At 32.0% G+C, this 20,073-nt stretch overlaps 3 protein-coding genes across 9 annotated transcripts in view; 2 read left to right on the top strand and 1 right to left on the bottom strand.

Annotated features, from left to right (window-relative positions):
- Positions 1 to 15,357, top strand: part of LOC116426602 (uncharacterized) — a 74,500-nt gene extending 59,143 nt beyond the window's left edge. For 2 of the 3 annotated variants that reach the window (XM_031975762.2, XM_031975759.2), the window contains exons 5-11: positions 1,204 to 1,415; positions 1,612 to 1,826; positions 3,149 to 3,352; positions 4,645 to 4,761; positions 7,103 to 7,387; positions 7,944 to 8,430; positions 13,256 to 15,357. In XM_031975762.2, coding sequence (XP_031831622.2) covers positions 1,204 to 1,415; positions 1,612 to 1,826; positions 3,149 to 3,352; positions 4,645 to 4,761; positions 7,103 to 7,387; positions 7,944 to 8,430; positions 13,256 to 13,658 — 1,923 coding nt within the window. In that variant the 3' untranslated portion in view covers positions 13,659 to 15,357. The remainder of the gene's footprint in view (positions 1 to 1,203; positions 1,416 to 1,611; positions 1,827 to 3,148; positions 3,353 to 4,644; positions 4,762 to 7,102; positions 7,388 to 7,943; positions 8,431 to 13,255) is intronic. The other variant, XM_031975760.2, reaches the window with a different exon arrangement.
- Positions 15,358 to 15,488: 131 nt separating this feature from the next.
- On the bottom strand, positions 15,489 to 19,658 carry LOC116426604 (putative serine protease K12H4.7). Of its 4 annotated transcripts, XM_031975766.2 has the most exons (11): positions 19,525 to 19,658; positions 18,579 to 18,618; positions 17,933 to 18,039; positions 17,626 to 17,839; positions 17,381 to 17,562; positions 17,066 to 17,301; positions 16,866 to 17,001; positions 16,485 to 16,801; positions 16,280 to 16,412; positions 16,039 to 16,208; positions 15,489 to 15,970 (listed from the first exon to the last, which is right to left on the bottom strand). In XM_031975766.2, exons 4-11 carry the CDS (start codon positions 17,824 to 17,826, stop codon positions 15,864 to 15,866), a joined length of 1,482 nt encoding a protein of 493 aa, XP_031831626.1. In that variant the 5' UTR covers positions 17,827 to 17,839; positions 17,933 to 18,039; positions 18,579 to 18,618; positions 19,525 to 19,658; the 3' UTR covers positions 15,489 to 15,863. The 4 variants fall into 4 exon arrangements, with proteins under 4 accessions (XP_031831626.1, XP_076226406.1, XP_031831625.1 ...); XM_076370291.1 differs by lacking the exon at positions 19,525 to 19,658 and having other exon boundaries at positions 17,933 to 18,040; positions 18,469 to 18,618; XM_031975765.1 differs by lacking the exon at positions 19,525 to 19,658 and having other exon boundaries at positions 18,529 to 18,618.
- On the top strand, positions 18,600 to 20,044 carry LOC116426606 (uncharacterized). 2 transcript variants are annotated; one of them, XM_076370293.1, is made up of 3 exons: positions 18,610 to 18,770; positions 18,923 to 18,979; positions 19,433 to 20,044. In XM_076370293.1, exon 3 carries the CDS (start codon positions 19,433 to 19,435, stop codon positions 19,883 to 19,885), a length of 453 nt encoding a protein of 150 aa, XP_076226408.1. In that variant the 5' UTR covers positions 18,610 to 18,770; positions 18,923 to 18,979; the 3' UTR covers positions 19,886 to 20,044. The 2 variants fall into 2 exon arrangements, with proteins under 2 accessions (XP_031831630.1, XP_076226408.1); XM_031975770.2 differs by lacking the exon at positions 18,923 to 18,979 and having other exon boundaries at positions 18,600 to 18,770; positions 19,433 to 20,027.
- Positions 20,045 to 20,073: the final 29 nt, after the last annotated feature.

Below are 20,073 nucleotides of genomic sequence, written 5' to 3'. Positions count from 1 at the left end.
AGTCTATTAAATGAACATAATCTAATAGACAATTTAATGTAATTGAATAAAATTGTCTTATAAATTCTATTGACACTAAATTAATATTATAATCACTACAGGAGAAGTTGAAAAGTTAATTAGAGAAGAATAATTGAATTTCGGAAAGAATTTTAAGTTCAAATCTTAAGAGATGTGTTCTGATAACTTCAGGAAAGATAGTGTTAATGACTTCACTCAGTATAAATCTGTCTTTAATATATGTAAATCTTCGGTGCATCAATTTTTAATTGACATTTCCTCACTATTGAAGCATCTACGATAAAAAACAGCTTTACTTGTTTTAACATAGTATCGCAGGTAAGAAATATTTATTTAAATATATTTTTCAGTACTAAGTATTATTTTACTCTTATTATTTTATATTATTTAGTTAATTATATTACTTTAATCTTTTTTAAGTTATGCTTAAATACATAGTTAATTTCATTTATACGATATTAATCAATTCAATAGAAAGTATTTAACGTAGTTAATAAATATTATTGAGATAATAAACGTTCAAATATAAAGTAATGTACTGTTCACTAGATCGTAACAATCAGGAATAACGAAATCGCTATGCAAGACAATACTCTAAACAAAGAAGATGATGGTGAAAGTTGTATAAAGATTTCCTCGATGACTAAAGATGATTGAACACTTCCTTGAGCCAGTTCAATTTTCTTATTCCGCATCTTTTAACAAGACCTAGATATTCACTTTTACGTTTATATAATGACAACTACTTTTATTCAGTTTTTTCTCTATTATTTTTGATAATATGTTATACATTCAATACGCGAATAATTTTTATTAAAAGATGCTTAATTTATATAACCAAATAAACATTAATTCCATAAATAATACTAGATCAGACATTGGTATTCTAAACAAACTCGATCTTCAATAATTATACGACACAAAATTGATAATTAAATTGTAGATACACATACAAAATCAAATTTTCTTCGTACAATAGACGATTCAAGTTAAACAATTTATTTTTCTGTCAATGTCTTTGATACGCTAGCATCGAAGTGAAAACAACGTTCAATTTTATTCTACTTGTTTCATTGTATCTTTACATGCCTATTTTACAAAAATATATAAAAATTCACAGTCTAGCAATGATGATATTTTTCTTTTCTCACTGTTAAGTGTCGTCATTTTCGTTTTACTTAGGCTCTTCCGATAGAGAGGTGTCCGCAGTTCAGAGACCAGCCACCAGGATCCACGGCGACGTACAATGGAAAATGCTACATTTTCTACAACCGTCAGCCAATGATTTTCAGAGAAGCGTTGGCGTTCTGTCACGCACGGGGCGGTACCCTGGTGGATGAAAGTAATCCTGCGTTACAAGGATTTATCTCTTGGGAACTGTGGAGGCGTCATAGGTAACGCGCGACATAAACTTAAATGAAAAGAGTCTTATTGTTTATGCTAATTTATACGGAAACTTTTATTCGAGATCCTATTCTTGACCAGTTAACTGTGAAATTTTAACAGAAATATACGACTCGCTTCCTCTATTACTGAACACTTTTGTTCCCTCGGTTGTTGTTACGGACTTATTTTATTTTTTTCTTTAAGGAGCGACACTTCAAGCCAGTATTGGATGGGCGCTGTAAGAGATCAGAAGGATCGGTCGATTTGGAGATGGACAGAAAGCGGAGAAGAGGTTTCAGTTTCATTCTGGAGCTTGCCTCAAGGCACGGAAGAGGATTGCGCTCGATACGACGGCAGTAGGGGCTGGCTCTGGTCCGATACACCTTGCACTGCTCGATTAAATTTCATCTGTCAGCACCGTGAGTATCAACTTTCGAATCACACTTTTCTGCATTTCTTCCTTTCCCATTGGTATCTATCAGACTGTGTATATTACATGGATATTATTATAGTTAAGTACTTTGCGTCCATTAAAATATTTTTGCTTTGTCAGACATTGGGCATAAAGTAAATGTGATAGTAAATATATGTAAGTAGATTGAAGTTTATGGAAATTTAGATATTTCTAAAGGTGTTTAAAGTAATTAATGTTAATGATAAATTCAGTTTTCTTCAGAAATGATTTTCGTAAAACAAAGGTAAAGCGAAGCTGTATTAAAGTTTATTAACATTCTTATTTTACGAGTTTTTGAAAATTCAACGTTAATATTATAATATAAATTAGCTTATGTATTTTTATCAGCGTAAATACATTTTAGAAATTAGAAACAGATGCCGACTGAACGTACATTAATGACGATAAGGTACTTACCGTGTTTATTGAATAATATCTTTATAAAGTTGAATTCATTATTCACGACAAAAGTAACATATGAATATGCAACGTGAATGTAAAATATTCTACAGTATATCTGCTTCGTAGAAAGTGTAAAATCATAAAATAACTCTGCACTATTAGATTATTATCGAAATAAATTAGGCACAAGTTACGTAGATGCTTTCTATTTTTTCTAAATGTGCGTTGCATATATAAAACAGAAAATATTTGAAACTGTTCGTATACATTTCCCATTGCTGATTTATTTCATATTTTTACTTTAGATGCCCTGTTTATATTTTTGTTGTAAAATAAATAAAACAGAACAAACTATGATCGAATTTAATACAATGATACTTGATTTTGAATTTGTTAAAATTACACGTAAAGCAGTAGAATTTTATTTAATTTATGATTGTTATTTATATAAATATCAATTATTCTTGTATAATTTTATCAAAAATATAAATTTACACGAAGTTCTGTTATCCATCAATGAGATACAATTTAGAGCATTAACATGTCTATATTAAAATTCTTTCTCAAAGTTTCTTTCTCAAAGAACTAAATCCAACCCCAAAGAAATTGATTTCAAACAGGAAAAGTTAACAATCAATCGAAAGCATCGACGGTAAAATTTCCAAAAATTCGAAAAGTGGAGTTAACCAAGTTGCCCAGTGAGTGGCATATCAAATATATTGGAATATTATATTTCATTTTTCTTATATGAACAGGAATATTAGGTTCATCTATAAGAATAATTATTCGTATAGAATGACAAATTCCAGGATCATGAATATCTGCATAATTCAAAGCCGGTAAGTAATGCGATAAGAAACTGTTGCGATAATATCGTTGTTGCAGAACCGCGTGCCTGCGGACGGCCGGAACAGCCGCCGAATTCTACGATGAGCGTGACCACGATGACGGAACGTAATTCACCGAGTACCTACGAAGTTGGGGCAACGGTAGAGTACACCTGTAACGCGGGCAGCCTTCTTATAGGGCCGTCGACTCGTACCTGTCTGGACACCGGGTTCTACAACGAGTTTCCGCCAGTCTGTAAAAGTAAGAAACCCGTAACGTATCTCGGGGCAGACGTCTCGTCTTCGTGAACTGTATACAGTATTCTCCCGATTAGTATACAGGGTGGGATAATAACTATTAGCACCTCAGATATCTTCGAAATTATAAGTTTCACAGAAGTATTTGCTGAAATAAAATTGCACAGTACGATGGGGGCAATCCAGTGGCGATAATAGTTTTTTTGCAGGTGGAGGTACTTCGTACATTTGAAGGTTACCTCCATTTTTTAAAATGGATCGGTATGTTTTTGCTTCCGTATCATGATAGAGGATCTTAAAACGAATTCAACGACCTATTACATGAGGTCATTAAAGGTCATAGAAAGTAGAGAAAGGCGATGATATTTATGGTTTTGGTAGTAAATGAAACATACGTTTATAATAAGTGTTCGAAATGATGACCATCACTGTCGTTGGATTGGACAGATTTCTAGATTTCTTTCCGTGGGGAACACTGAAAGATAAAGTGTACAAAGAAGTACCAACTACACCTTACGACATGCAACAGCGAATTATTGCAGTCCGTACGTCAATAAGTTCCGATGCTATAAGACTTGCAAGTCAGTCAATCGCAAAAAGAATCCAATGTTGCATTGACAGTGATGGTCATCAAATGATTATCAACTTGATAATAATGTAATGCAAGGATTGTAACGCCAAATAATGAATAATTCTTCTGCTTTTCTTTGCTACGAAAGAAAAACTCTTCGGAGAAAAAATGTGAAGATTTTCGTAGCGCTTATCGTATTAACCCTTTGCACTCCATAGGCGCCTCTCAGTCGCCGACTGATTTGATACAGCAAAATTGTAAAGTTTGATATGTAACATTAAACTCTGTACAATGCTTCAATATGTGAAATATCGAAAGAAAATAGTTTCGTTTCTTAATTTATGTGCGATTTCTCGTCAAGTCAGTTTGAAGGAATGTCGTTCGTATCTGATTCGGAAATGTTGAGTGTTTCCAATGAAAAATTTCTGGAGTGCAAAGGGTTAATGTCCCCTCATTCATCCGTTTCTTTTGATCGTTACGAAGGTCGGGCGTCTCGCTCTTCCATTCGCGTTGTCCTTCTCTAAAGAGAACAAACAGAGGATCTCTGCTCGGATCTTATCTCGACCTCGAATCGACACCACTGCACAATTATACAATTATAATTATTATATAATACATATTATAATGAATTAGTGCCCGGTCGCAGTCTCGATTTAAGGGTGCTAATCGCGAGAATACTGTGTACAGTCAGTCCAGACGCCAAATCGGAAACTTGCTCGTTTCAGGCATCGAGTGTGGCTATCCGGCGAGCATAAAACACGGCGGTTACACACTTATCAACAATACCGTTACGTATCTGAGCCAGGTGCTTTACTCCTGCGAGGAAGGATACGAGATGACTGGTGAGAATCCGTTCTGGTTCATCGATACCCGCCGCGGCGTTTCTAATCTGATCTCGAATCCGGAGAAATGCAAAAGGACATATTAACATCGGCATCGTTTCTAACTCTTATCGCTTTCAACTGTTTTTTACGCTCTCTACGCGTCGAAATGTTCTTGGGTGTCTTGTTGAGAATAGACGTGAACATTTTGTTGCGAAACTATACAGCGCAACGCGATATCGCGGAAGATCGTGTGACAGTATACGGGGGCTCTTACTTTCGTTTAACACACGCAGTTTATTACCCCTTGCAACTATTTAACAGTCGAAACAGTTGATTCAGCTTCATTGCTTCAACGTTTGAATAGGAGTAAATATTTTTCAAATTGCATTATTTAAAATTCGATTTCCTTAGAGTCAATTTATCACATTCGCAATCTTCTCGCTTCAATTAACACATTGCGTACCGACTAATTTTCAGGAAACTGAATTGTGCGGATGGCAATTTTCGATGAGATCAACTTATATGACTATACATATAAAAATTCAGATATCATATTGTTATGTAATATATTTTAAATAGATAATCAATTCGAATCAAATTTTATATTTTTTTCAATGCTGAGGTAAATAGCAAAGTTGCATAGCTAAGTGTCTTTATAAAAGAACGAGATTTCTCGTTGCCAGTACGCAATGAGTTAACGCTAATTGTACCGGTAACCAATCAAATGATCGGATTTAAAATTTTGTGGTTTGTTTCGTTTATTTCACTTTTTATCAATTCTTCTATTGTACGATTATTCAGCTTTTCAATTGTTGTCTTTTGTTTCTGTTTCCACTAAAAAAATTCGTCATCTAGCTTGTTTACCTTTATTTTTTAGCTAGTTATTTGACTGGTTACGACAGGGAAAGTGCCGGTACAGTTAGTTGTTTTTAATAAATGATAACAGCTTTATTAAATACACAAACCCCAAGACACAGTGAACATATACAATATGAATATATCACAATAATAGAATCGTTACCAGAATAATAATCAAAATACAATATGTTAAACACTTTTCTGGCTTTAGTGTTAATTAAGCACGTGTAGCATTACTAGATAAATTCATTGACATATGATGTTGGGATTTAAAGATCAATCAAAGTAGACGAATTTTTATTTAGGAAGTAACACGTAGTTAAGTTAGAAGCTGGAAATTATGAAATTTGACGCGTTATACACTAACAAGTCTGATTTCAGTGAAATTTACATAGGAGATGTACGATAAGGGGTGAAAGCAGTCTTTAACATTGGGGATGAAAAATATACTTTTTCAAATATCTTGGAATTTAGATGGCACAGGAAAAAATTTGATTAATTTTCGCTATTTTTAATTGAGCATTCAATCGTACAAAAAATTTATGAATAGCTTTGTACCTCGTCCAACTGTTTTCATTATTTTCTTTACTTTTTCCTATTCCTAACTTGAGATAGAATCTGCCCCCAGTTACGTAATTGGCATTGTATTCTTTGCAACGTTGTTACGGCGGCGATTAATATCAATCACATTTTGCTTACTGCACTTTTCAAACCTCTGAAGAAATATCTAACAATTGTATACCGTAGAACAATTACTAAAAACGTTGGAAAAGAAAAAGAGTTCAAGATTCATTCTCTTCAATTTCATGTAGCCCAAACATAAACAAAACATGGCTCTATTTTACGTATTATGAAAAATTCTGATTCTATCGAAATATTTGATAAATATCTTTATACGATAGAAAATATAAATGTCCAACATCGCGAATCTATTTAGCAAGAAATTAACATTTAAAAATTTTCATAGAATATTTAAACAAATGATTTTCTTTATCAATCTTTTGTGCCACTAACTGTCCAACTCGAAACCATATAAATTAAACAATTTTTTCCGCACCGTAGACCTTAAGATATTCAAAAATATATATTCCCAAGAGATTAAGAATTACTTTCACTTTCTGAACATGAACTATGACCGCTGAAGGAAATGTATATTACATATATTTTTGAGAATTATTTTATAAAAATCAAAACCAGTATGTTGTTTTATAAATGCAGTGTAAATTTCGATGCATGAATTTATACATTCGTTTATTCGTATTTTCTTTAAATTCTTAAGTATACGTACCAAATACTTCTTTACATTCAAATTTTAATAATAACTTGCCTGTAAAATGCTTCCATTGCTAAAGAGTTCCGTTTCAACGCGGTAGGTGAGAAAAATGCATCATTTTATTACGAGCTCGTTTAAGTCACACATTATTTCTATTATCCATTGTATAGGCCGAATTGTATAGTGTGTTCTGAATTTATTATTAAATCTTACATTTCAATTATAAAGGCCGTGCAAGACTGACTTGCGACATTGACGAACGTTGGAATGGACCACCGCCGCGTTGCGAGCCGATTTTGTGCGACCCTCCAGCGCCCGTTCCGCACAGTCAGATTCAAATAGATGAGATCGACGAGACTGAGACGATATCAGGAAAGGGAGGTTTGAACCGAAGCCTGCTAGTAGGCAGTATCGTCACGTACACTTGCGAGAAGGGCTACAGACTCTCTGGATTTAGGCAAATACTGTGTCTACCTACTGGATTGTACGATCATGCTGCACCAACATGTACAGGTATACCCTCAACCTGTTAACTGTAGAATTTAATTTGAAAAATCTCTCGTTGTGCGCGCAACAAACTAAAACAATGAAGTGTGTAGTCGTCGAACGTAGGACGAATGCACCTACGGTATACTTTAATGAAAAACCAAAGCAAAACAATGAGAATTACACGTTTGTCTGAGAAAATAAAGAATTCATCGTGGAAAGAATTAGTATCATTTCAACTGTCTACGATATCTTCGATATCAAATTTTGTGAAGCTTCACGTAAGATCTTTCTATTTTTTCAAAGATGATTGTGTGACACTGATTTTTCAGTGAAACATGTGTGCACTTATACATCATATTAGGGATAATCGTTTTATTCTAAACAGAAGACATTAATTTTTCGTGCCTAGTTTTCATGATTTTGTAGAGTAATATTGTTTTAAATATAGCTTTCAGAACTGGCGAGAATACTGACTACTATACTGCCGATGAGTTTTCGGCTAACAAAATGACAGCTCGTTTACTTAAACACTACCGTCTGTTTTCTATGGGTACTTACGAACTTAATCTCTATGTTACAGAGGAACCTCGCACGACAGTGACCGTTTCTCCTAGGATAACAGTACGGCCAACGACAGCCAGGACACGCCACACGTTCCTGCCACCAAAGGTGCGTTCTACGACTACCACGAGCACTACCACCACCGTTCCGCCTCGAAAAGTTGCTAGCACCGGTGAATTGCCGGCAACGGTCAGGGAAACGATCCCCAGGAAGCCGAACGTTGGTTTACAACGGCCGGCAGCCGCGCCTCCGGTGATTCTCAACGACGAGAGCAGCGATCATCCTCAAGACAACGAGATTTCCGGAAGCGGCGTGGACAATGCGCAAGTTGGCATCGGAACCGGCGTGCCAGAACCCTCAGGGCCGTTTAGAGTAGACAGCGGAGATCAACCGAACAACACCCATCAGGCGAAATTAAACTTGGGCGCAGTGATCGCACTGGGCGTCTTTGGCGGCTTCGTGTTCCTCGCAGCAGTGATCACTACAGTTGTAATACTCATACGCAGGTAAATCATTCAAATGAAATGGTAGCCTCCGACTTCAGCCTCTTTCTTGCAAGGGAAGTATACGATTGGAACGAGCTATTTTTTTTCAATACTGCATCCTAATGCAAAATGCAGGGGTTAATTACGCAAACAAAGCCTCAAATAATGATTCTTCATCGTTGTTGTTTTTCTACAGTTTTGTTCCTTTTTATTGCTTACCTTCGTTTTGTTATTTACTTCAATGTACTTTAGTTGTGTTATTACATTCAATTTAGTATTTCAGTGATAAAATGAAATTATAAATACGTGTATGTGTTCTGAATATATTGGATGATATATTTCTATTATAATCATGTATAGAATTTATAATAATAGTTAAGGTGTGGTGAAGAACTGTATTTTAAATATGTTTAAACGTATCAAACCACATCATTTGAGTTCTTCTGTTTAACAATGGATATAATTTCATTTTATTGGTCAGATATTGTATTAAGAAAATGATTAGTGTAAAATGCGAATGTTAATGTTTATAGAATTAATTAAACAAACAGTAAAAAGAAAAAAATTATTGAAAAATTAAGACATAATTAAGAAAGCCAAGAGATCCTTTGCTTTGTTAATATTTGAAGTAATTTTGCAATAATATTGAACTTTAATCATCAAAATTTGGAGCTTTGTTCAGTTCTTTTGTTAGTATACTTCCTTTGTTTATTTCTATGGTCATATTACAAATGTACCTCCAAAGGTGATGCCTGTTGTATATTTTCAAGGAAATATTTTGGATGTTAATATTTAAATCAAAAGCTGCTCAAGACTATTAGAGATTTAATTTTACAATATAAATCTATTTGATCTTATCCTTAAAGTTTAGATGTACAGACTATCCTAATATAGTTCTACATTAGAGAAAATATATTCACATTGTGACTTTGCAATGCACTTTGGGTATTAATTATATTACATCATTTATAAAACATTATTCGCGATAAATTTCAGTCACTGCCGCATATTCTATAAATACTTTCTCGAAAAAGCATAATTTTAAATGTAAGAATTTCATATGAATTTTTTTTAAAGTGTAATAAATTCACTTTTATGTTAATATTTAAATATTTTATAATTATGTTTAAATGATTTAAAATGAACTTCAAAACAATCAAGTTATATTCGGAACAGTGTACCTCTTTAAAAGACTGATTTTTCTGTATTTATAGCTGTTACTGATATTTCTGTGAATATCATAAATATATTATAGGTGAAGGTTACATTATTCTCATCTTAGATTTTAAAGTGGAACATTGCATAATACTTAGACCTAATTCTTGTAAAGACTGTAGCATTACAGACTATCCTAACAGGCATTACTTCGTGGATAAATTATACATAGCTAACTTCTATATAGATATTTAGAATATATTTTATCTTTGACTCTATGTGTGTATACTGTATGGCTTGCTCTACATTTGTTTTAAACTGTTCTCTACATCTTTGTCTGTCTTCTTACTATTTTCATGTCACCTTCTCATGAAATGTTGTAATGTATACATCTTGAGCGCTGTAAGTAATGTAACAAAGTTTACATGATCAGTTCTTCTAGTGTACAAAAATTCACGGTCTTATTGTAGAATTTTATTTCGTAATGCCTATCTGGTAGACAGTGTCGTGAAAGCAATTGCATTCTGTAGAGTAAAAATCTGATTCACACTAGAGGTCGTAGTACGGTGATGATGTAAAATTATAACTAATTATACGATTTCGTACACAACGAATATTAGGACACACGAAAATGTTTATAAATTTTAAGTTCTCATCAATCAGATGACAGTACACAATAAAAAATTTCTCCTTTTGGAAATTCTGCAGAAGCTTATAGAACGACATTCTCAACTGAACAAACAAAAATGAAAAAGACTGCAACAGGATTTAACTGTTCCTGATCGTTCAACGCCGAATGTCTCGGTAAAATCCTAGATTATGACTGATCCCGATTCGACCGTACTTTCGACCGCTAGTCTAAAATCAAATCTTAATCGTACGTTAAGAGGAAAACTATTTTAAACGAATATCGACAACGAAACAAAAGCAAATAACAATTTACTCAACAACAATCCGAATTTCTTAATATCCATAGATTTAAATAAGTCTAAAAAGCAAATTCAACAAAAGAATAATCACAAAGTTCAATAAAGACATTTAAATTAACCCTTTCATTGCTACATTAATGCATAACAAACTTAACGATTTCTCTGTTAATATTGTATCAAGTAAATGGACCACATACATAATTAATTAATAAAGTAGAACACACGATTCATTTAATATCAAGAAAGATCAACTGGAAATTAATATTTTCCATTGCATGATATATAATCATAATGCTACGAAGAAAATTTATAAGCATACCATTGCAATGAAATTACCCTTTGTCGATAAAGCAATGGAAGAGTTAAGCATGAGAGTAAATAAACAGGGAAAACGAAGAAAGATAAAGTAAAGACAAAAGAAAAAGAAAAAAAAAGAAAAGGAAGTTGGTACTCTTAGATCAATTGATGAAATGAAAATTGGTAGATCAAGAATAACTATTAACACTGAGCCCGTTTGCGTTGCGGTGGCTAGCGGCAGTAGCAGCGTCAGAGGAAGGCGCCGCAGGGGGCTTGGTGGGGTTGGTGCGTTGAGGGGTGGCGGTAGTGGTGGCCTTGGAAGAGGTGAAACTGGAATGCCCTCGCGTTGGTATACGCTACTGGCGCTACCCTTCCCCGACCAGCACCTGGGGCGCCGCGATTTGACAGCTCGCCGCGGCACCGATCATCCTTATTCCTTCGGTCTCTCGGCGGCCCATCGCGCTGGATATTTCTCCAACCCATCCCTCTAGTTCTTAACAACCATAGCCCCCTATATATATACAGCCAACCACCATCGCCCTCTACCCTCCACGCAACCACCGCCCACCACTACATCAACAATCACCACGTACCACTACAACCGCCCATGCGTCACCCACTAGTCAAGGTAAACGAGCAAGGTTTAATAATGAGCACTGATAGCGATAGCTCGTTCACCAGCTCACCGATTAGGGGCTTCTCGAATGCACAGGGGTCATGCACTTCTTGAAGTACCTAAAGCTTCTCCAACGAAGGGAGTCTCTGGTCGACAATCGTGCTTTTGGAAAGTGCTAGACTTGGAATGAGAGTGACGCTAACAATTATCAAGTTCTGTAGTTTGCTGTGTCGATTTATATGTTTCGTGTGGCAGTAAGGTGATTAGCCATTTTTAGTTTATCTTCTTTTTTTATATGAGATTGGAATCTTGTTATCCTCACCCTCGCACACAATTGAATCTGGTATGACCCCAAAAGTCACTTGATTATGGACATCCTTTGCGAATAACAGTAGAACCACCATTCAACTAAGATACAGCACCATTCAGTTTGAAGAAAATATATTTAATTTGCAGAGATTCGTCTTTTATACAGGGAAGTTTGTAGGACAACAGAAGTTCATAGTGAGAGAATAAAATAACTCCAAACAAGGCAATTTTAATATTTATACGATAGTTAATATTCTTTGGTATTTGATATTTTTTAATCGAACAAATTAAGAAATGCGATTTTTTAATCATTTATAGTTTTAATAAATGCAATGTTGAAAGAAAACGGAAATGAATGTTCAAACGAATAAAAATGCTCGGGAAACGAAAAAATCACTTCATTACTTATATTACAAATTAATACATTTTGTATAAATGGTTAAAAACTGAACTAGTGGTAGTTGTAGTTTAACTATTTATCTAATAAATATAAAAAAGAAATAATATGAAACATCTTTGTATCACTATACACTCATATAAGTAATTATAAAAAAGGATTTACAAGACTGTTATCTGATTGTTAAATAAAATGCATCTCATCCTTATTAAGTTATTATAAATTGTCAATAAGGAATACAGTATTAATAGACGTTTGCCTTTGGCTTCTTTAAATTAATACTTACAATTTTCTTTCAAATTATTATGATTAATAACTATATTTATTTAAATCCTTTTAATAAATATAGATTCATTTATCAAAATGCAACCATACAAATGAATGCTGAAAAAATCACAAAGGATTAATCATATTTCTTTGTTTACATTTTTTCTGCTCCTTGCATCTTCAGCTTGGTGATGGATTGTAATATATGTACTAAGTTGCTGTACTTTTTCTTAACAGCATAGTCATAACCCAAATATGTATTACATATTGTAAGTTCTAATCGATTTGGTTTTCTAAATAAAATTACAACAATGCTATCCAATATAAATGTTGGTCTGCAGTATTCACGGGGTAATTCTTATAGAATTTATTCTCTTCAACAAAATTCTGAAAGTATAATTAATCTAGCACTCTAGACTTACGAAAAACTTAATTTAAAAAATTCGTTTTATTTTAATTAATATTGAAACTTTCATTCCTCTTTCAAAATTCAATTTCTCAACATTCCAGGGAGATTTGAAGGGATGATTTTCAAATTCATATTTATTATTAAATTTAATAAATCAAAAACTCTTAAAAAATGCTTGCTATATACTATAAAAACTCATAAAAGCTATAAATGACTCAACGTATTTATAATTTGTATACAATGTATATACATTATATTCTATAAAACGAGTAGAGTACTTGATTAACATGTTTAACATTGTCCTTAAATATGTAAATGATAAAAAACCGAATCGATGACGCAATTAATTGCATACTGCTTATTGTTTCCTTTAGAAAAAGACTTATATTAACAGACAATGACAGAGGAGGAAATGATTATATCACCGATTCAGAGGTAATAAATACTTAATTTTTTTACTCGCTTAGAAATCGTGGCGGAAGCAGCAAGCACTACAGGCATCGTGCATCTCCTGATTGCAATACCGTGGCCAGTTTCGGTAGTAGTTCTTCTGAAAGTCGGGGTGGTTTGAACCGATACTACCGGCAGGCTTGGGAGAATCTACATGAAACTGCAGGGCAGAAAGCTGGTCATCCTCCGCTTCGTCGTAAAGAAACCCTGGATGAACCAGGCTACCGAGAGAACTACCGTGGTAGTAACAACAACACCGAGAGAGATGGCTCAGAATTAGTTGTAAGCGACGTGGCCACTTACCCGTCCAGCAAACACGCGAGCATTTCCGACAAGAAGCGTCATCACCACCACCACCACCATCATCATGGTAACTCGACACCCGAGTGGAGGCAATCTCAATCTCATCACAGATATTAAACGCCGGATTTACTAGATAGAGTCCTGTTTGAAAATTTGACAAATCAATACTGTAGTGAATCATGATTGGATTGCACGAAAGCTTTTATGATAACTTACTACTCTGACAAAAAGTTTTTAATCAAATAGTGACACAAAGCTAAATAAAGGGGTACTATCTTAGAGGCACAAAATATTACTATATAGATGATTAAGACAGATGAGATAATGATATTAATTTTTCATGAGGGAAATTATGAGAAAACAAAAATTCTCATTTATTATTAATGGTGGGTAACAAAAAGAATAAAACGTTTGGAGAGTAACTGATACGAACTGAAAATAATTGAAAGAAATTTGTTCAAGTTGATAAATTTCATAAGCAATGCAGAAAGAAATAAACAGCTCTTATTATTGAAGTTTTTGAGTCTAATTATAAACTGTCTCTTGAAAAAATTATTCTAATATTGTAGCTTCATCAGAGAATTAAATAACATTCTGATATTACTACCTATGTAATATCATTAATATGTTAGGATGATTTAAAAAACAAAATACAACTTGTACATGAAAATTTCAACAATGAGAATTGTTTTGTATGTACTAAGTTGTGAGAGCCTTGAATCTCTGAGAAAATAAACAAGTTGGTTTCCTTTTATATATTAATAAATTCATTAAGTTAAAGTTATTTAGCGATTGTTTTGTTTACTACTTAATTATTCTTAAATAACATATCATCAACCTTTAGTCGTCGTGTCAAGAAGATAGTATGGTCCGTTTTTTTGTTTGGCATACTTTTCATTTTGTTAAACTTGTTATTTTTATAATTAACATGTTCTCTGCTCAGATCTTGAGCATGGTGTTTCTCTATGTCCCTTGCAAAATTATGACAAAACGCTGTGTCACACATTTTCATATAAAAATTAAATGACTAGTTTTTCTACAATAAATGTAACTCTTTTTCAGATTATGTATTGATTAAACATTTTTTTCCAGACAACATTTGGTTCTCTGGTTATGTTCTCTTATTTATAAAAACCAAGAATTTATCATCTTATTATTTGTTTTATGCAATATGAAGATATTTAATAATATCTTGTACCTCTAAGACATAATAATTGCTTTTGGGTAGTTACTGTGTCGAATTAAAAACTTTTTGCCTACAATAGTACATTCAAAGCGAATTCTAAAATAGAATTCAAAAAAACGTGGTGAATGTGAGGTATTGCGTAGAGGAAACCTTCAGCGTGATTTATGGACAAGATATAGAACAAGATCATTTTACATTTATTGTTCTGTTATACAGTAAATTATTTACAACCACCTTGTTATGTAATGTAAATACAGTATATGCAGTAGTATAAGTGAGGGGAGAATTGTTTGTGAATGTAGGAGGATCACTAGTTGATCAAAGGACATGCCAAAAAATGAGAAAGTAATATAATTACTAATTACTGATCAAACAATTTCTAAGAGGTATTTATAGGAATTTTTGGTTACAACGATATTTATAATAGTACGATGTTCATGAAAATTTTGTAATTAACAAAATTAAAAATCTGATATGAACACCTTGGCCTCACCTTAAAGGAGTTAAAATAATTTCTGTAGCAAGATATGTAAGAAAAGTGTCGTTAAGGAAAGGCCGACGTTGTCCATTTCAGAATTAAAATCAACGTAGCTGTGGTGCTTGTTTAAGAATATAAAAAAAGTATTTGTATTAAAGTTTATATTATTGAATTATTTATACATAGTAATGATACGTTCTATCTTATGATACCAGTTCGATATTGCTGAAACTAAAATTAGAACATATTTTCTTATTCATTGACTGAAGTAAGATATTCAAAATAAGTTTGTACATGTATTTAATGTCTTTATAATTCACAAAAAATTGTAATAGTGCCATTATGGGCAAACTTGTTTAATGTATTTACACTTACATTCTTGTCATTTAACGTAGCACAGAATGACTAATGCTAGTATATATCTAATGTTAGTTTTAGCCTCAATAATGCACAAAACACATTCGATGGAAAAATATCTGTATAACCCGATTGTTCAGAAGGATATTTAAGCTGCATAAAAAAAACATAACTTTTTGAAAGAAAATTCTTAAAATAAACTTAATTGTTTTCATATTTTGTTACTTCAAACGTTAAGAAAAAAATCACATATCATTAAACAGTCTTATGTATATCACATTAAAAATTGAGAATATCTTTATTATTTAAGCCACTGACGAATGAGTTGTCCAATTTGAACTCTGGCTTCCTTCAATTCAGGTAAATCATTCTTAGATGGAGGATACATATTTGCACAATGAGCAGTACCTGTAAATTTTAACAATAAATCAATATTTTATAAAATTGCATATGTGAAGTATTTAAGATTCATCTACCATTGATGTAAATAGCAGGTGCTTGTGGATTCAATGATTTTGTAATGCCCAACACATGCCACGGATCCACTGATCCATGTACAAATACTACATTCGTAACTTCCAAATTTAAGGCTCCATATAATACGTTTGTTCGATCTACCGCTGATTTTAATAAATAAATGTCATACCTATTAAAAAGTAGAAAATGAATTATTTCAAATAATAAAAAAGAAGTATTGATAATTGTATTAGATCAAACCTGGGCCCAAAAACATCGATGCACTGTTGTATAAAGAAATCTACAGGAAAATTATCACTAAATAAATTTGATTGTGCTGTAGAACTTTGGAAAAATCCAAATTCTGTGCATGTTTGATACATCCATTGACGTCCTGAAGAAATGTTATTAAAGTATGAAAAAAGGAAACATGAAAAAAGAAATAATAAGTTTAGTGATAAATTACCTCCTTCTGCCTCTTCGCTAACCCAAGAAACATTTCGAAGTTTGTGAACCATTTTATTATACATATAATCCAAGCACTTCTCCTTTGTTGCATTTAATATTTTATTACTTAAAAATGCAAGTCGAGTAATGGCAATACCCAAACTTTCGTTTGTTAAAATATCACATGAACTATCAATAGTCATGTTAGCCATTGCTGAGTTATTACGATTGTCTTTATTATACTGTACAATACCAGCGAAATTGCTTGCTAAGGTTTCATATAAATTGGAAATATCTTTGCGTGTTGTATGTCCAGAGTCAATAGGATCACATAAACTATAAGTAAAGAACAACTTTAGTGACATATTCAACTTATTAAAAAAGTCTTATTTCTACATACGAAAATTTCTTTGTTAGTCCTTGTTGGCCAATGGGATGACGTAACATTATATGAAACTGTTTATTAGCTTCCACTATTGCATTTCCACAGGCCTGAGAATAATTTTTTATTGCATTCTCAACAACAATGTAATACTCTGCAAGTAACATTTGTTAGTACAAAATATTTTTTCAGTAAAGCAGATACCCTTTTATATTTACCCTGAAAATCTACTTTAGCTAACAGTGGTCCACTTGTGGAAACTGCTCCATGTATTAAATGAGGATATTTAACACGTAACCATGCAGCTAAAGACCCAGCATATGATCCTCCAAATGCAATCCATTTAGTATCATTTACTAACATATAATTATCAGTCATATTTTTGACAAAGTAAGCTAGGTCTGCAAGTGCCTGTTGCGATGTAAGGTAGACCAAATTTTTTACACTCAAATCTCTATAAATCAAAATATGCATAATAAAATACAGTTTATTTAAACATTCATATGTAATAATTAACAAATATTATTACTTACGAAGTAGGATGACTTTTTCCATAGTAACGATGTTCCACTTGAAAGCAAAGAGCTCCAAATTCCTTGGCATATTCAATCCATTGACCTTCCACCATCCATTTAGCTGAAGCAGGACCTTCACCTCCAATCAATAAAAATACTGGACCTCCTTTTTTATAGTAATCTCCATTTACAAAATATCTCTGTAATAATTAAATATGTTAATATAGGTATTAAAAAATGCTTGTAGAGACTTTTCATATTACCTGCTGCCAAACAAGTGCATTGGTTGGGTTAAAATGATCTAATATTTGTGTAAACCATTGTTCTTCTGGCAATTTTTGTTCCTTTGATAAAATTGGATCACCTAAATTACCATTTCTGTATCGACCTCTCATAAATGTTCGCAAAGCCACATTAATATTTATAAGACTAACAAAGAATAAGAAGAACAAAATCCGATTCATTTTTCAAAACAGTCTGAAAATTAGAAAAATGTTAGAAGTTTATTTAAGAGTATTTCCTTTTATCAATTAGTAAGATTATATGCTATTAATATTCAATAACATTCACCTTTGATAAATTATTCTTTTCAAACACAATTCTAAAATGCGACTAATAGGTGTTGTTTACCACGTTATTATCTCCTATAAGTGATAATATTGACGAGACATAATATTCTATAGACAAAAGAAAAAGCTTTAGAATTTATGAATTAAAAACATAACAAATGTATATCCTGCAACAACTGTACCTTAGTGTTGTACCATTATCTGTTTCAAAGATAATTTAGAGATTAACAAAAAAAAAGAGCTAATATAAACTGCTAATATGTACTGTTTTATATCTTCTACTTTTAATTGTTATTACTGTTTAAATATGTTTGAATATAATGATTTATTATATTGTTTACGAAGTAAAGATGTTTTAAAATCAATTATCATAGCATGAGACATTAATAAAAATTAAAATAAATATGACAGTTATAAAAATATTCAAATATTCATGAAACTGAGAACAGAACAATTTTCCAATCTATGCATTATAATGTAAAATGTATTGTAATGTAATATATTATGTAATGTAATATATTAATCAAAAGAATTATCAGATTTTCTTAAAAATGATTTAACAACTTTTAATTTCTCCAGGTATTTGTGATAACTTACAATAAATTGTATCTTCACGAAAATACATGCATCACATAATAAGCACTTACATGAAATCGCCTTAGACCTTATTCTTTTGTTTAGCGCCATCTACAAAATAAATTTTTGTTATGTGTAGATACGTAACAAACATGGGAGTAATTTGAGGAGTCTGTGTTATGGTTTTAAATTTTATAATTAAATTAGTCACAGTTTTATCATAATTTGAGGTACTCGATGAAAAAAGTTAGTGGTGTATAAAGGTTTGTATTGCGTTTATTAAATAATAGATATTGTGCATATTATTTATGAAATATATTTTATTGTTTACATCTGCTATGTTTACACTACCTTCAAAAAATGCTTTTATGTTTGTTTGAGTTTTATATTTAATTAAGGAATTTAATTTCCAAAGATTGGTCAATACAGATTTTCACAGTGGTTACTAGATTGCAGATCTTATGCATTTGAGGTATTTATAAACATATAAATTACAATAAAATAAAGATTTTACAGAAATTTCAAATAGTGGTGAGGTACATTTCTATTTGAATAATTAAACTTATAATAAGAAGAATAAATTTTATACTCAACCCCAATTTTTAGAAATTGTACATTATATTTGTATAAAATATAACTATTTAATAATTATACAGAGTCAAGTAGCTATAGTGCAAGTAGGAAATTAGGAGAAACATAAGAAATAAAAAGATAATAAATACATATCAGATACTTTTTATTCAAATATGTAATTAGTTTTTAGGTGGAACTAGGTTTTAGATAAGAGAGTGATTCTTTACTAAATAGTATTTATAATTAATGGAAAATATTGTTATATTGAATTTTTCTATAACTGTGAATTGTAATTTTGTTGTTTTCTTTTATGAACTTCTTGCCTAATCAATTATTTTATGGTTCATTGTAGATGGATCCAGAATTCCTTTCTAGACTGATTCCACAAAACAAAGATCATATTCGTCCAGCATGTAAAAAGTGTGGATATGCTGGACATCTTACCTATCAGTGTCGTAACTTTATCAAAGTTGATCCAAATAAAGAAATTGTATTAGATGTTAGTAGTACGAGTTCTGATAGTGATGAGAATTATGTTACTCCTTTGACTGAGTTACGAGAAAAGGAACTGAAGAAAAAGCAGAAAGAGGTGAAAAAGAAACACAAAGAGAAGAAGAATAAAAAGAAATCTAAGAAACATGAAAAGACTGAGACTAGTGATAGCGAATCTGAAGTGGAAGCTTGTAGCGAAGAAAAAAGGAAACACAAACATAAGAAAAGGAAAAAAAAGTCAAAACACAAGAAACATAAAAAAGTTAAGAAGGACAATAGTTCAGACAGTAATTGTAATGACAAGAAAGAATAATTTTTTATAGTTTAGATTAACGAGTATTTTAATTCATAATGAACAATGTAAATACTGATCTTGTCAACAGTATAATGTATATAATTAAAGTTATATGATTTGTAAAGACACAGAAAAGTACACTTAAACTTGTGTATATAACTAAATAAATACAATTTTCATAAAAATTGGAAAACAATTTCTGATTT

This window comes from Nomia melanderi, chromosome 8 (assembly GCF_051020985.1).
Source record: "Nomia melanderi isolate GNS246 chromosome 8, iyNomMela1, whole genome shotgun sequence".
Lineage (NCBI taxonomy): Eukaryota > Metazoa > Arthropoda > Insecta > Hymenoptera > Halictidae > Nomia > Nomia melanderi.
This window is presented reverse-complemented; position numbering and strand designations above follow the sequence as displayed.